This window comes from Stegodyphus dumicola, chromosome 10 (genome assembly GCF_044657685.1).
Source record: "Stegodyphus dumicola isolate Sdum_Otavi_A_Nest chromosome 10, ASM4465768v1".
NCBI lineage: Eukaryota > Metazoa > Arthropoda > Arachnida > Araneae > Eresidae > Stegodyphus > Stegodyphus dumicola.
Genome location: NC_140777.1, coordinates 12889983 through 12908408, shown reverse-complemented (window position 1 = coordinate 12908408; position 18426 = coordinate 12889983). Strand labels below are relative to the sequence as shown.

General features: G+C 34.4%; 1 protein-coding gene across 1 annotated transcript in view; it reads left to right on the top strand.

The window, feature by feature from the left end:
- The window catches only part of LOC118202547 (protein O-mannosyl-transferase Tmtc3-like), a 707071-nt gene that overhangs the window by 573772 nt on the left and 114873 nt on the right, over positions 1-18426 (top strand). Inside the window, exon 11 of the mRNA XM_085824627.1 lies at positions 14461-14544. Within this exon, the coding sequence (XP_085680753.1) occupies positions 14461-14544 (84 nt within the window). The remainder of the gene's footprint in view (positions 1-14460; positions 14545-18426) is intronic.

The window sequence follows — 18426 nt, the reverse complement described above, 5'->3', positions numbered from 1 at the left end:
AACATGGGAATCTTATATACCTTCTGTATATTTGAAAAGTGAACAAAATATATAACCTCATTATATAAAAATATTGAATGTTTTTAAGTTATATCATGAATTTAATGTATTTTTATATAAATCAATCTGATTAAAAGATAACTAAATAATATTTTTAAAAACAGCATTTTTTCAATTTTAAATAGCTTTATTTATTAATCAATAGGATACAAATTAGTTTTGAAAGATTTTGAATTTTGCTGCATGGCAACAAGCTCGAATGAAAAGTAAAACAGCGCCAAATCGTGTTTTAGCTCTTTTGGGCTAAAATTGTATCTGAAAAGTAGTGTTACAAAATGTCAAGGCGCGGTGAGATGGCTTCCCCGCAAAGCAGTTTTAGGGTTGCCATAAAAATGACAGAGGAAGGCAGGGTTGCCACATTTGGCGAGAAATCGCCCATTTGGCGACAAAATTGGCGATATGCCATGGACTGATGGAGAATTTTCTGGAAGGAATTCTTACCGGTTTAGCCCAGAATGTTCTCGAACACAAGCCGAAAGCTATATAAATCCTGCTGGACAGCAGTCAGTAGTATCGGGAGTGTGCCTCGTCTAGCGAGCTGATAGTCTCGAAGTCTACCGCCGAGTGCGTCGTCGAGTGCATCGAAGTCTTTAGTGTATCACGGTTAGTGCATCGTCGAGGAAGCGGATTGAGCTCCGGGAACGACTGAACCGAAGAGTCGTAAGCCTGCTCTGTGTGTCGTCGAGTGCATCGCGAGTTGTAGCGTGGAGAGTCTCGAGAGTACATGGAGTTCCGAGAACGACCAAGCAGAGTCGGGAGCTGTACTCTGGTGCTTTGCAGTGAAGCTGTTTCCACCGTAATAGCCTAATAACCTGGAGGCTGTGTCGCTGATCGTGTCAGTAGTTCATCGACGACTGTAAACGTGTTTTGGAGCTGTCGTGACAATACTGGCCAATAAAGAGTGTTTCGATACTTCATCAAGTAGTGTCGTCGTTATTCACTCCAAATCCACAAACCCCGTACGAACTCGAACGAAGAAAGTAACGCAACAACTGGTATCAGAAAAGGAAAAACGTAATAGTATATAACGTAATTTTAATTATATATATTTATATATAAGAGTTACGTTTTATACGTTATATAATCTAAAAAAATTAATTTTTTTTTATTTAGGTATATCATAAATTAAATGAATTTTTACTTAATTGAATCCGATTTAAAAGTAAAAAAAAAAAAAAAATTCTGTTAAGAACTGTCTAACCTTTTTGGAGACAGTAAATTTTATTTGAACTCTATTTAGACGCAGGCGGTGCGTAGTCGGTATATTGGCTAAGGCCGACTACGATATCCAAGGTCCCGTGTTCGAGTCCCGGCAAAAGTATAGATTTTTTATGTAGTTCTCTCATAGGAGGTACTGGTGGTCGCCTATTAGGTGCCTATATAATAAAATGACAGCACTTCTGGCCTTAGTAGTGGCGAAAGCCTAAAAATGTCTAATGCCCGCCGTTTAACGTTTTGTGCGTTACCTTTATCTATTAAATATCAAGTTCTTCGCAAAAACTTCAGTTCAATAGCATTATCACAAAATATTTAAAAGAGCATATCTTTAGAATTTCCGATACACAGTCTCGCGCGCTGGAGATAAAGATTTTTTTCGTACACTGTTGCCATTGCTCGCTTTGAAATCATTCAATTTATTAATCAAAAACTCATAAATGCTTTACAGAATATGAAATAGATAATAAAACTAATCCCAAATTCCAAATTGGGCTTCCAGATGCCCATACTTGTGTGGAGACGTACATTATTGAAAATTTGATGTCCCTAGGTACCGTTGTTTTTTTACAGTGCAAGAAACCTGCATACTTTCATGTAGATTCTGCATTATTTAATTTCTTTAAATATAATGCAAGGCTGTAACATTTGGTGGCAACAATATGAATAGTGAAACTCTGTTTACAATGAGCCAACGCAGAATGCCAAAATGAAATTAATAACCCTTCTGAACAAATTTCCTCTTTGGGCAAAAAAAAAAAAAAAAAAAAAAAATTGCATGCATGCTGCTGAGCTTAACATACGATTAAGTCAAACTGTTTTGAGTTTCACTGTTTTGTTCACAAAAGTTCACTGTTTTGAGTCACAAATAGAACTAAATTAAACTATTATCATAATCTGCTTGCTTTCAAATTAAAGTTAAATAATATGGAACAGATCTTGCCGGTAACCAACATAATCTTAAGCATTGTTAAATTCTATTTACCATCTTCTCTAAACACTGCAAACTTCTAACAGCTTATCTCGTAACGCTGCGGCAAATTACCGCAGAGAAGTAACAGGTGGGCTTATCTATCAAAATCTTTTCTTACTTCATTCGCGTATCATTAAAGTATCCTGCGCCTTAGCATTTTATGGAAGCGCTGCGTTGAAAACGTAATATCAAAAGAAGAAAATCAACTTAACCAGAGCCGTTTAATTAACTTATTACCTAAGGTTATTTTCCTGTCTCTAGCTATTTCATTTCCTGTGGCTAACGTCATGTTTTTGTTGTGTTATCAAATGTGCGATAACCTATAAGAATACTTACCAAACTGACTTCAAATTATGTTTTTCTCCTGCATAAAGATTCAGGGATTTTGAATTAACTTTAAGATAAATATGCTTATAATGCTGAGTACTTCATATAGCTGTGATACTTGGATTTGGAAACGTATGGCTTGAAACCAGAAATATGCAAGTTAAAACTGTGTAAAAGATAAAGACGCGCACAGTTAGGCACGTAATAGCCAAATTAGTTTTGCTTTCCCTTCAAACATCTTCCTCACCGTTATTACGCTTAACTAATAAAGAATCTGTATGTATATGTATATATATTCCTTGTATCTTGAAGAAATGGCGGCGCCCAGAGCTACCATGTTTTTAACATAATGGGTGGCCATAATTAAACTGACAGTGCTGTAGCGCGATCTATTTGCGAGAATGACGCCACATTTTGTAGGAAGGTTAAACAAGACGGGGGACGAAGGATTCCGCGAAAAAAATTAGTTCCAAAAGTCACCGCTAGGGAAAAATTTGGCGCTGAGTAATAGAAAATAGAGTGTTAACAAATGCAAATCAATACGGACATTGCCTTTTACTTTGCATTCAAATGAGGTTCAATGTGGCTGCCGTTGCTGTGGACCACATATTGCATTCTGTGCGCAGTACGCACAACAGCAGAAAGTGACATGTCTGCAGGAATCTCCCGTACAGTCCGTGATATGTTATCCTTCAACGTAGCCAGGTCCTGGACCACTCCTTAATAGACCTTGGACTTAAGGTAACCCCATAGCCAGAAGTCGCATGGGGTAAGATCAGGCGACCGAGGAGGCCATGCAGTTGGAAAGTAGCGGCTAATCACTCTTTCTGTTGTGAATTTCTGTCGTAGCATCTGTTGCACCCGTACAGCAACGTGTGGAGGGGCTCCATCTTGCATGAAAATGATTTCCCCCAGGCATTGTCTTTGCTGAAGTGCCGGAATGACAAAGCTGTTCAACATGTGGCGGTACTTCTCTCCGGTAACAGAACAGGTTTCCGGTCCTATCGGGATAATGTTCTCATAGAAGAATGGACCTACGATAAATTTTATTCCGCATTAACTTGCATTTGTTAACACTCTATTTTCTATTACACAGCGCCAAATACTCCCTTAGCGGTGACTTTTAAAACTATTTTTTTTTTTTTTTTCGGAATCCTTCGTCCTCCGTCTTGTTTAATCTTCCTACAGAATGTGGCGTCATTCTCGCAAATAGATCGCGCTACAGAACACTGTGAGCACTGTCAGTTTTAATTATGGCCACCCGGTACATAATCGTCTATGCGAACATGTGCGCTTCGAAGTGCTTCCCAGTTTTGAATTTCGAATTTGTTTTTTGCTTCCTTGTACAAAGCAAAGTGCTGTAATCACAAAAAAAAGTGTTTTTTGCTTCCTTGCACAAAGCAAAGTGCTGTAATCGCAAAAAAAGTGTGTTTTGCTTCCTTGTACAAAGCAGAGTGCTGTAATCGCAAAAAATTTCGAGCATTAAATTTCAACGAAGATATATATTTTGACCGCTCTCGAATCTATTTGAACATTGTTTTTGAATCGCTTCTGTACCTACGGACAGAGAATAAAGGGCTCTTTTTACCAAAACGGATTGTAAAATGGATTTAAAGTGGGTGCAGAAGAAAATTTTTTGTGACTTCTGTACGTGCATACTATGTATCTTGCATAACTTAAAAACGAGTAGCCGTAGAACGTTGAAGTTTTGCATATGGGACTGCTTTAACATCTAGTTGTTCAGATCCATTTCCCTTTGCAAACGGCCGTAGCTCAGCTTTTTTATTCTTATGTTGGTAAATTGTGCAATTTTAGCTTTAAAAGTGATTGAATTTTGTTGTTTATATGTTCCAGTTAAAAATTTTATGCCATTAGTTTATAAGGTATTTCTCCCGCCTTCTTAGCGTGCCTTCGTGGTGTCAGCACGTTCGAGGCGTATTCGATAGGTCCGTAATTCATTTTTCATCTCTCTTGCTTCCAAAAAATCCTAATCACTCTACAGCGGCATCCGAACTAAAGCAGGTGGTGGAGGATCATTCTCCACTACCAAGATTTGGCGATTGGGTCACATAATCCCCAGTCGCCCTTTAAGAGGGGGAGTATATAAGGTATTTCTCTTGCCTTCTTAGCATGCCTTCGTGATGTAGTGGTCAGCACGCTCGACGCGTATTCGAGAGGTCCGCGGTTCGAGTCCCGGCGAGGGTATTGCTCAGTTTTCCTCTGTCCGCTTTCAAAAAATCCTAATGTTTCTACAAATTAATCTGCATGCGCCAGTTGTAGAATTATCAATAATTTAAATTTTTTGTGGCGCCGTTTGTTAACACTTGAAAATCTTAGTAGAATAGTGAATTAAGTCAGCTGGTGCACCAACGTCAGTGTCTTTTTGCCAGTGAGACCAAAAGTTAACTTTCAGTTTTTTGCACCGAAATTTTTGTCTTTTTCCCGTTGGTCGAATTTCTCGTTTTTCGCCTAGAAACTCTAACTGTTACTGCAAAAATTGCTTATTTAACTGTTTTAACTATATTTAATGTTTTAGACTTGTCTGTATTTTATAATTTTTAAGTAAAATGTGTTGAGTGTTTGTGTATTTTTCTTTTGCCACGAAGTGAGAGCGGATTTGATTGAATGAGAACTATATTGAAATTCGAGGATACAAACCTGTATAAAAACCAGGTTTTCTTAGAAAGCCCTCCACGATGGCATCCCCACCCTTACGCAGATAGCCCTTTAGTGCTTTGCCGTGCAAAAACCAAACAAAAACCAAATTCTTGACATAATAATTAATATCACATTAATACTAATTAGTTAATGGGTAATTTATTCCGACCCGCCACTTTGAGACCACTGGCTTACTGAATGTGTGAGGCAAATTAATAAAATATTTCAACGAACGAATTATCTGCAAAACAGAGACATCTTTGCCATGGCAGTTCTTCGTGTGACAAAACTGCCTGCTTCGTTTGAAATGATGAGTCCCCAGTCAGCCATGTTCGAAACTTGGGATTTTATTCGTGACCAGAAACCAACCCCCTTATTCCCCTGTCACCCGGGAAATCTAGTCCTTCCCGTCCTCCCCTTATCATAGTGTCGCACTTGCCGACATTCTGCGGAGCGGTCAAACTTTCTAGGCAATTCTGACAAACAATCCTGACAAGTAATCAGAAGAAAAGCTGCAAAAAAAGGTCTCCCTTTTTCCCCGAGGATCAAATTTCTGGGGGGAGAGAAACGATAGCTTCCGGGAATGGTCAGAAAAGTTTTTTAGAGAGTCCATATTCCGCTTGGGAAAGAAAAAGTAAAAAGGAAAGTAAAAGGAGAGAAGGAGAAAGTAAAATTTGAAGGAAAATGAAACTAAGAAATGAGAATCGAGATATTTGGACCCAGGGGTTGATCGATTCTGCGCGCTGAAAGCCGAAGAAAAGAATGTTCGAATGGGCATCGATTTGTAATTCTAACTTTCTCGACAACTGGCTAAAGAGAAGAAAACTGGATTCTCTTTTCTCTCGATTTCCGCACTCCCTCTGTTTCATGCACTCCAGAAGAAAACGGGAATAGTATTGACTTTCTGTCATCTATCGACGGATTTCAACCTTTATGGAACCAGCACCGGAAGCTAGTTGCGTGCTAGTATTTGACGAAGAAAGGTAATGCGGACAAAAATATGAAAGTGTAATTGCCCAGGGTGAATTTCATTCTACAGTTTTTAGATATATGTATTTTTCCTGAAAGGCATAAATTAGGAAACGAGTTTTTAAAATACATTTAATTGAGTCATAGAGAAAGTTATGAGGTTTCTTTAATGATAAATACAAATGAAGATGTGCAAAAACATAGAAACATTTCATTGAATAAGATAAGTACCATTTTGTTCTATGATTCTTTGTTATTTCTCCGGCGGTTCTGAAATGCCTATTTACTTCCTTATACGAAGAAAAGGAAGTCTGCTTATCGCGAAAAATTTTGGTTATCAGACGAAAATATCGATCAAAACGATTTGTAAGATGGATTCGAAATATAATTCTTTTTCGTGACGTTTGTGCGTACGCACATACGGATGTATCTCGCATAATTAAAAAACGATTAACTTGAACACTAAAATTTCAGTACCAAAAAACATGAATATATGTAATATATCTATACCCCTTTACCCGGCAAAAAATTCCTTAAAATGGTTTCAAGCTGTAAAACTAAATAATGTTTTTACTTATCGCGCTTGTAGAGTCATAAAGTTATTTGAAGGAGGAGACATGAAAAATGAGCAATGCTCTCGCCGGGGTTCGAACTTGGACCTTTTGAATACGCACCGAGTGTACTGCCGTTACACCATGAAGGCATGCTGGAAGGATACAGAAAATATCTTATATACTCGGCCATTTGAAGGGCACTGGGGATTAGTTGACCCAATCGCCAAATCCTCGTGGGGAATGAATTATTGTCCACCACCAATTTTAGTTCGGGTGGCGCTGCCGAATCATTAGGTTATTTTTAATCAGGAGACATGAAAAATTAGCAATGCCCTTGCCTGGACGCAAACCTGGACCTCTAGAACACGCAGAGTGTGCTACCATTGCACCACAAAGGCATGCTGAAAGGAGGGAGAAAATACCTCATAATCTTCTTTCACTAACTCGCCAAATGCTAGCTGAGAATGTAGGAGAAAATTTTATATCAACTGTCAGATGGCTCACAAGCTGGAGAAAGAGAAACCATCAACTGTCCATCAGAAATTGCATGATGAGCAGGAAATTGCAGATTGTTATGCAGCTGATTGCTGGATAGAAGACACTTTACTTGGGCTGCTATATTAGCACAAGTCACACTCAACGCACAGTACAGATGAAACTGGACTCCGTTACACAGCATTACCAGAACAAGAATTAATTAAAAGCGGAGCAGTGTTTGGTTTAAGAAGCTAAGGAATAAACTGTTGTTTTATTACCATGCAATATGTATCCAGCAATTAAGAAAATAGCACTGGTTATTAATTAGAAAATAGCACTGGTCCATCAGAAATTGCATGATAAGCAGGAAATTGCAGATTGTTATGCAGCTTATTGCTGGATAGAAGACACTTTACTTGGGCTGCTATATTAGCACAAGTCACACTCAACGCACAGTACAGATGAAACTGGACTCCGTTACACAGCATTACCAGAACAAGAATTAATTAAAAGCGGAGCAGTGTTTGGTTTAAGAAGCTAAGGAATAAACTGTTGTTTTATTACCATGCAATATGTATCCAGCAATTAAGAAAACAGCACTGGTTATTGCCAAAAGCTGAAAATCCCGATGCTTGAAATGATTCAAGGACTTACTTCAAACTTATCATAGCATTTTCATTTGAAATGAGACAACAAAATGAACAAAAATAGCTTTACTAATTAAAACTAATTGAAACACACTGTAATCGCTTTCTGAAAAACAATTTTGTCTCTTCTTGCAAATACAACTTTATTTTCTCCCTCCTTTTAGCATGCCTCCATGGTGTAACGGTAGCACACGCGGCACGTATTTGAGAGGTCCATGTTCGAGTTTCGGAGAGGGCACTGCATATTTTTAACGTTTCCTGCTTAAAAATAGCAGAATGACTCTACAGTGGCGCTCGACCTAAAAGGCAATGGCAGTCTTATAATGGACGCCTGGAGTGCAGGCCACTAGCCACCAATCGACAGCAAATGGTTCTGGTCTATACGGGAACATTCAGGTTGTCTTGAACATACTGCAGACTGGAGTTAAGTGTGAGTGCGCTATCGCTTGTCGGTAGATGCATCGATCCACGCATGTTGACGTCACTTTGGCTGTCCCGCTACCCCTTGAACTTGCCACTTTTTCTTGTTCCAATTACCGTTGCCACAGCCGGTGCACTGTGGAAGCATGCAGGTGTATGTCAGCATTTGAGATTTGCGTATGGACCAACTCTCCCTTCTCAGCATGATCAACACGCCCCAGGTAAAATCGTCTGTCTGCTGGAACTGTGTCCGTTGACCACGGCCTGGCATTCTCTGCTATTACACGGGTCCCCTAAGACAAGCAAAACATTTCTACGATGATTTTCCTAACAGAAATTAAAGGGCGAAAATTTAACATTTTCCAAGTTCCTTTCCTTATATCTTGTTCAACGTACGCTGAAGAGCTGCGCATTTCACATCATTCGCTAACATGCGTCTTCCCAGAAATTTGCATAATTTTCGGGCCACTCCTTTTTGGACTTGCATTTTCAATATCGGGTCAGTGCAACCGACTCCAAAATTGCGGCACGAAGAATTATCATTGAGATAGAAAACTCATTCCATAGGTATAAATTAAATAAAATATTTAATATAATAAATAAATAAGTAGAAGGTAAAAAATAAACAAGCAAAAATTTCAAAATTTAAAAAAAAAATAATAAAATTTAAGTGACTCCAAAATTGCGTCAAGAAGGATTCTCCATGAGATAGACAAATCATTCCATGGGTATTTTTTGAAGGAGCGCATTTACGATCCGTAACAGAAAGTTTAAAAATTTAAAATTTAAATTATAACTTCCTTATTTTCGATTTATAAGGACATTATCTTACAAATAACCGTCAGTGGTTAAATACGAAGAGAATGCAAACATCAGAAATCCTGTAAATGTTGATTGCCACAAAAATCCTCTTTAATATGCTATATCGAAATGTATTTATTAATTTCCATTTTATTCAGTTTCAGAAAAACATAACAATGTAACTTATATGCCTTTATTGCTCACATTTTGTGTTTTAGCATAGTTTTAAAAGCAACTCCAATCATCCTGATATTAAACTTATCACGATGATGCAGCTTTTTGATTTCAAGATTTAAAGCGCAATCTATTCGAAACCAAAATTCTTAATAATATGCATTTCCACTGTTTGTTCCTTTGAGTATTAAATTGGAAATACATCTGCGGAACTGTAGAATTAGAAATGCATATTTTATTGGCTTTCTTCTTCGGAGTTTTAAAAGGATTTGTTTTTAATAAATGGGCAGAGAAAGATTTAACTCATTCATGATTTTGCTTCAATCCATCATTATTTATGATTTAATACAATTCTGTTTTTTTTTTCTTTTTTTTTCAATGGTGCTTAGTTGAGGAAATGAGAAATAAAATATTTAACTTTCGCCCAACTTTCAGCATCTTAATAAGTTTCGTTTAGCTGCTTTAAATATTTAAATCGTAATTTTGTAAAACCTGTATTTTATTCAAAATTTAACAGTTACTGATATTAAATTTCTGTAAAGTTGTAACAAAAGTAATGTATTATAAAAAATTTAGAAATTCCGAATAATAAAAGAAATGAATTCTGGAGATTTTTCATGCTTTTTATTAAGTTTATTTGCAGATTTTAAGAAATAGTTAATTTATTTAAATTGCCTTTTCAGTAGAAATGATATTTTATTTATTTCGAGCAATATGAAGCCCATTTTATGTCGTTTAATATATATAGTAAATGTAGCATTAGTAGTGCGTGTGAGTGGGGAAGAGAGGGGCGATTTTATCGTCGGCTCGGTCAAGTTTAAATTTACCAACTTATAAAAATGAAAAAAAAAAAAAAAAAAACTCTCCAAGCCGATAAGACAGTGTGTATATGTTACGGTGAAACACCGAAATCTGGAGAATGTCGACATTCACATAGTCTCTTGGTGTATGTCCGAAATATTTTCCAAATACTCTTATTTCTGACTTACACCAGTCAATGTTGATATTCACCATGTACTAATGCTGAATGTTAAACATATAACAATATTATATTTTCTTCTCCGTCATTCAGTCGCGAATAAACGCACTTGAGACTTGAAATAAGAACTTAAGAACATGAGAACCTAAAACACACAATACATTCAAAATGAGAAAGGAAAATAATAGAAGTTAAAAACTTACTTAATCATACAGTACGTTCTAAATGAGAAAATAAAATAAGTCATAAAAAAACTTACTAAATTATGTGATTCAAATCTTATTTATTGCAACAACTTAAACTATTATGGCACTTTATAACCTCTCTTTTCGACTTTCACCAGGGCATAACTGTGATTGTCGACATACACCGGTGAGGGTCCGAATATACAAGAATGTAGTGCAATATTCGATCTTTCACGGATGTATTTGGTGAATGTTGACTTTCTCCGGTGAAAGTCGACATTCTCCAATTTCGGTCTTTCACGGTAACATATATATTTGTTACGCCTTTGGGAATTTATACACGGCTCTTCCTTAACAAGAAGTCTTTGACAATCTTCTTATTCTACCAGATTTATTTCCACAAATTCTTACTGTTATTTCCAAAGAAGAATGGCAGCTATATTTTTTAAAGTTTGAAATTTTGTTATTCATGATTTAATCTAAGTCCCCGTAAAACATTTTTGATAATTTACATTCAAATTGCTTCCGAAATTGTAATTCCGAAAATTGTAAAAAAAAAAAAAAAAAAAAAAAAAATTTCGGAATTAAACTTCCTGCGTATGGGTTCACTCTTTTTTGATACTTCTACTAAATTTATATTAGGAGATAATATAATCAATATTTCTTTAGTAAATAAATTATTATATATAATACATGATATTTAGAAGTATATATATACACACATAAATATCCACTACTCTCGATTTCAATTTTGAATTTGATTATCAAAGAATGTTTTAATCAAAAATAACAATCTCACTTTACTTTTGGTTGGTTTGGTTTATTGAGACTGTGGCAAAGAACACTAGGGCTATCTACCTATGGGGAGAAATGCCTTCGTGGAGGACATTCTAAGGGTAACTGGCTCGTATACACGTTACACATGGGGAAAACCACGAAAACGCCCATGCAGCCAGCCCGTTCGTGGGATTCGAACCTCGGACCGAACTACCAGTGTTCACCTACTTTACCGCTGGTGGGCCCATTTTACTTTTGATATTGAAATTAACGTTTTAATTTTATATTTACTGATTTAGTGTTTGATTATAAAAGAAAGTTTTAACATGAGTTAAAATAATATAGTCATTTATACATTTTTCTTTTAATGTATTTTATATCTTAATTTGTACAAATATGGATAATTTTTACTTTATTATTTTTACAGTACTATGAGAGTATCGGGAAATATGTTTTCTAAAATGAGGATCTTGTCTAATTCAGTTCTTAACGTATACCTTAATTTAAGAAGAATTTCTTACTCATTTTTTTTAAGATTTTATTTATGATAAAAAAATTTTAAGTAGACCAACATCTTTTTAATAATTAAGTAATGTTCTTAACATATAATCCAACTCTAACAAAGTAGCTAATTTGATCCTTTTTTTTGAATAAAATGAAAAACACTCTCACTTAATTTGGTTATTGTTAATTGATAGTAGATTAGTTTGTTCCCCTTGATAAGTCAATAAATCTGCAATCAATAACAATAGCTACTTTTTCAGTACTTTTGATTTATTTACTATTTGGAATTTTTACGGTCAAAGGACTTTTATTTACATATTTTAAATAATTTATACTACCGCAGATTTTAAATAATTGTTACTGCAATAGATCTAGATAACTTTGGATACTGATTTGGAAAGCTACTTAAAATTACTTACTAAAGTGTTTTCTAATAATTCATAGCTTTAATTACATTTCTTTTCCTTGGAGATGATTATAGGGGAATTAAATTGCTTTTATTCCAATATAATAATAAATTTAGATGCTTTAAGTTTATTCTACTTCGATCTTGCCACTATAGGGCAGGACGCGTTTAAATTTTTTCTAATTCTAATTTTTAGCCTATTTTCATATATATACTATATAATGTTGTATGATTGTAGTAATTGTTGTATGTACTATATAATGTTGTATGTTGATTCGCACTTAGTGCGAAATCGAGTTATTCTACTACTTGCGCAATAGCTGCAAATTAAGTTAATAATGATTTATTTACTAAAGAAATATTGATTATATTATCTCCTAAGATTAATTTTAGTAGAATTATCTAAAAAGAGTGAATCCATAGTTAGTAAGTTTAATTCCGAAAATTGTTTTAAAGTAATTTGAATGTAAATTGTTAAAAATGTTTAACAGGGACTTGAATCAAATCATGAATAACAAAATTTCAGTTGTAAAAAGAAATTAAATTAAAAGCAAGTAATTAAATTAAAAGCAAGTAATCATTGCCATTGATCGGAAATTAGTTGACTTTTCAAGGGGAAAAAACCAATTCCCGTTCAATGAACAATAATTAAGAAATAAATACGAAGGTGTTTCGTCAAACAAATAGTTTTGAATTAAAATGCATAAAAACGAGGGTGTCGGGGAACAATTACTCAAGTAATTTATCAATTTTACTGCCTAAATTGCTTTTCACTCAAAATTGAATTAGCGAAAATGCTTAATTAGAATGAGTTCTTTAGTGCTCTGCATTGGTTCTTGATCACTTCAATTAACGGAAATATTTGGCCTAATTTAAATTGCCAGTTTGGCATCGCCTTATTACTTGAGTAAAGGACGATACACCTTCGTATTTATTTCTTAATTATTGTGCATTGAACGGGACTTAGTTTGTTCCCCTTGAAAAGTCAACTAATTTCCGATCAACGGCAATGATTACTTGCTTTTAATTTAATTACTTGGTTTTAATTTAATTTCTTTTTACAATTGAAATTTTGTTATTCATGATTTAATTGAAGTCCCCGTTAAACATTTTTAACAATTTACATTCAAGTTAATTTAAAACAATTTTCGGAATTAAACTTACTATGGATTCACTCTTTTTAGATAATTCTACTAAAATTAATCTTAGGAGATAATAGAATCAATATTTCTTTAGTAAATAAATTATATATATGTTACTGTGAAACACCGAAATCTGGAGAATGTCGACTTTCACCGGTGAATGTCAACATTCGCATAGTCGCTTGGTGTATGGATGAAATATTTTCCAAATACTCTTATTTCTGACTTACACCTGTAAATGTCGACATTCACCATGTACTAATGTTGAATGTTGAACATATATGAATATTATATTTCCTTCTCCGTAATTCATTCGGGAAAAAACGCAATTGAGACTCAGAATAAGAACCTTAGAACTTAAAACACACAGTACATTCAAAATGAGAAAGGAAAATAATAGAATTTATAAACTTACCAAATTATGTGATTCATATCTTATTTATTGCAACAACTTAAACTATTATGAGCCTTTGAACTGCACAAGAGGCCCTTGCTTTTACATCTGCATTTATTTGTGGAACACTTCCTTTCGGAATGGCAGCGTGTACATATACTCCTCTCTTTTCGACCTACACCAGAGCATGTCTGCGATTGTCGACATACACTGGTGAGGGTCCGAATGTACAAGAATGTGAAGAAATATTCTATCTTTCACTGACGTATTTGGTGAATGCTGACATTCTCCGGTCAAAATCGACATTCTCTAATTTCGGTCTTTCACGGTAACATATATATATATATATATATGAAAATAGGCTAAAAATTTTATATGTATATATATATATATCAAATCGAATCGTTGTGAAAATATATATATATATATAAAATCTTGTGGATCTTTCACTCTTTTCGCATGGAGTTTCAGTTTGAGACTGTTTTAGTCAGTTTATTGCAGTTAGTTCTAGCGTTCGTTATTTTCATTTGCCTATTTTTCGTTACAAACAATTACATTATTTTTATATGCATCTGAAACAGTGCCCTCATATTAGCAGGCTTCATATTTTAACCAATGAAATAATAAGGTTATCAGATCATTGTGTTCTATCCATTATAATACATAAAGCCCTAATTATTTACAGTAATTTCAATAAAATGTATCAGCAACAAATAAAAGATTAGAAGCATTTTTCCCCGTTTAAGTGTGTAGGTATTTCTCATGTGTCTAAACTCAAAAGTTCAAATTTTATTTCAGGGCTTGCAAGCAGCTGGCAGCAGCAGGAATTCTTTTTCTTCTTGCAGTTCACGTTCTGAAAACAATCCGAAGGAACGAAGACTGGTCAGTACAGTATTTTTTTTCTCTACTCCATCATTCTAAGAGAATTTATTGGAATACTATTTTAGCCGGTCACGACTGAAATGATATTAAATTGTCTGTTGAACACGAAACTGTTATACTTACTGGGGATTCGTTCAAAAAAAAAAAAAAACTAAAACCGTGTGAACACATAAGTTGTTTCTCCTACATTGATCCATTTCTTTTGTTTATTCTACGTTAAATGTGTCTTTATATAGATGTAACTTTCATTATAAAACGAAAAAATTAAACCACGGGCTTAAAGTTATCTTTGTAAAGGGTGTTTCAGTAAGAATGTAATGATTTTTAAATGAAATACAATAAAAGCTATTTCAGACACAACCAAACTTTTGATCAAAGACAATTTGTTTTATTATTTTGAAAGAGACTGCACCAAAAAAAAAAAAAAGAAAAAGAGAGAGGGTGCCTATATCTGCCGTTTTACTGGTCGATTGACGAAATTCAACTTGTGTTCTTTTTGTCTCGAAAGCGCGACTTGGGATATTTATTAGGTTTATGTATAGCAATTGTTCTTACATAGGTCTTTTGACGCAAAATCGGACATTTTCGGAAATAACATGCCATTTTTTTTACCATATTTCGATTCTACGAGTCAAATTATGCCTAAATATTAAATTTCGTAAAATTTGGTGCGAAATTTACGGATAAATTCAAACATGTATCTTGGCGCATTTTTCTTAGTTTGCGCCAAGAATAATTCACTTGGCTAACTTCTTAATTTATAGCAACCTATTTTCCTTTCCTTTTTTTTTTCATTGTAGATAAGTCGAAAAAAGTCATCGTTCGTACTTTCAAATAATTTTAACAAAGTGCGTAAACCACATTTGGCATTTTATCGCTTGCAACAAATATGCCAAGTTTCAAAACGCGCCAATATGTAAATTCACGTATATCTTTGAAAAGTTTGAATAAAAAACTCAAATTTTTTTGCAGGGTGTGCCTAGAAATACATCTACTTTAGGTTGTAATTAAATTTTTCAACAACATATAAAATTTACAACCTATAAATGATTTAAAAACATAAATTTTTAAAAATAAATCGTAAAAAATAGGCGATTTTTTTTGAATCAACCTAAATTTCGAAATGTGAAAGGGATAATCAGATAAGTGTAATAAAAAAAAAGAGAGTAATTAACAAATATATACAAAATTCAATTAACACTGAGGAGCTAAAATTTTCAGAGCTAGTTTTATAAAAACTAGTTGTGCGATTTTTACAGATTTTTCGTGTTAAAATATTAGAACAATACTATATATAAATCTAAAACATATCCTAAGTCGCGCTTTCGAGACATGAAAAACGCAAGTTGGATTTCTTTAATCTGCCCTGTAGAACGGGAGATATAGAATTGTCTCTCCCGCTTTCTTAGTGGCCATTTTTAAGAAGCTTACATTCCAGGGAGGTCAAAAAACACACCCGATTTGTCTGAAATGTAACAATGTGCAGGCTTCTCCGTCACATATACTTTGGTGTCTGGGTTTGTTCTACGACTACCTGATTAAGTCTGCTATGCTAGTTTATGAGTTTTTGAAGGTGAATAAACTCGTAGACCTCGTCTAGCAGAAGCTAGACTCTAGGATTAGTAACAACAACAATAAGAGAAATGTCTTTCTTTTGTGTGTGTTTGCGCAGTGTACAATAATCAGTGACATTATGTTCTGAATAAAACATCACTTAAATGCTATTTTCACAAACGAAAACAGTTTCTGTTGACGGTATGCAACAACTCGAGCATAATGTCACGGGTGCAGTGTTCGTTATTTGTTTTTAATGCTTCAAGATTTCGTGGTTATTTTCACACCGACCATTCATTTCAAATAATCTTACAGAAAGTAATATAAAGTAGTTAAAATCATAGCTTCTGTGAGGCTAATTCACAGTTAAATATCATGAAATTATACTTTCACCAAAACTTATTTTCAGTTCATCTATAGTTGGGTTAGCAGTGTGGCATGTGGTACCTTCTTGTTGGAATCGCATGTCCCCCAATCAGTGTCGTCCAAATTTTGACACAAAACATTTGTCACGTGAAACTGATCGCCAGCACCACCATCTAGCGTTTTCCGACAATCGAATTTGCATAAATGTGCGCGCACACTTAGATAATTTCAAGATTCTTTTCAGTTACTGATTAATTAATTAAGAAAGAGGTGAAATCTTCAACACTTTTCTGAAAAACGCTATTTTCTTATAAAGTTACCCACACTTTTACGAAACACTGCCACTTGGCATATTGATGTCGAAGTTTTTGTCAATCAGAACAATTTTTCGGGTTGTACTTCTTGGAAGAAGGCTCAGTTACTTCAATAACGTAAACTTTGTTTTCACAGAAACTAAATAAGAGACGAAAATGATGTATAAAATTTTTTTCTGCCTAACCTTTCTTTTTTCTTTGGATCTGGAATGAGTATAGACGTAATGTAAAAAAATGACTTAACTAAATTATCAATTTTTCTTACGCTTTATCTAATAGTTTATATATCCTATCGTATTTTCTTTCAGCTGTCAGCGCATCTGTCGATTTCAAATAAAAAAAATATTTTTACTTCTCTTGAAGAAATATTTCATATCTCCTTCCCCATTAAATATTTTCTTTTTTCTTGTGTGATGAGTAACCCAGATAATATAAAATTGAAGTTTAATCCTTTGAAGACCAAAACGTCCCAGACGGCTTTTCATTCAAATGACTACAACCGCACGAAACGGCCGAGATTGCGTTGTTGTTTTCTTCCCTTCTCCTAAGGTATGCAGTAGCAGATGCAGTTTCCCCAAATGCATTTTATCTGTTTGTTGCACACAGATTGTCTTAATAGGCCAATGGAAGCTTCTTTGTTAGGAAGTAGAAAGGATGTCATTTGAAATCTTCGCACCTCTTTGTGAGTTAACAGACGGAAGGGGTAATGGACAGGGACTGGTGTTTCGGTATTTTCAGCATACAGGTTATTGCAGGATTCTAGGGTCTAGAATTCTTTGGAAAAAAATGGACTGTAGTTTACACAAGGTACAAACAAAGGTTTACTTATTTAATTCAACTATGAAATTATTATTTAATTTGATAAGGCAGTTATTACTTCTACTACCCCGTCTAAGAGTATTCAGAAGGCCGCGTTACGTCGAGGTCGAATTAAGAGGAAACGGTTGACGAAAATTTCAAACCTCGAATGGCGCAGAATCGCGGCAAGAAAAGCTCTAGGCTAGTGTTTCGTAAAATTTTTTAGCATCTCGACCTGGGACCCTCTAGATAAAAATATAGGTGCTTTCTAGAAATTCTTTGGAAAAAGTTGCTCTCTATGATATGATTGAGAAATATTGAGAAGAAATTAACGTTATGAATGATTAATTGTAAATAAATCTAAATAACTATCAATAATTAATTCAATGAATTAATCCATAACTTAAATGAGTGTACTTAACAAACAAAAAACAAATGCTCAAATATTTTTTTTCACTTCTAACCGAAAATTATTTTAACGACAGAGCCCATCTGTTGTTAACTGTTATTCCCATTCATTCAGTCGTTGAAATATCATGGTAAAAAATAAAGCTCCCACAAATCATTGCATGATAACAGCCTCGCGGATGTTTGTTTTCAGACTTAAAAAGTCTGAAAAGTGAAAAGGAAGTGTTAAAAATGTGCCGGCATAAAGATTTGTGGACGCAAGAAGGAGTTAAAAACATTTGTTTCTCTATATTTCATACTTTTGAATTAACTAATAAATTTTCGCTAAAAAAGCAAAAAGGAACTTAAGCATTCAAAAATTGAAAACGAGTAGAAAATTAATACGCAATGTATAGCTGTCAAGAGAATTTTAATCTTTTGTAGTTAACTGTTACAGGTCGTT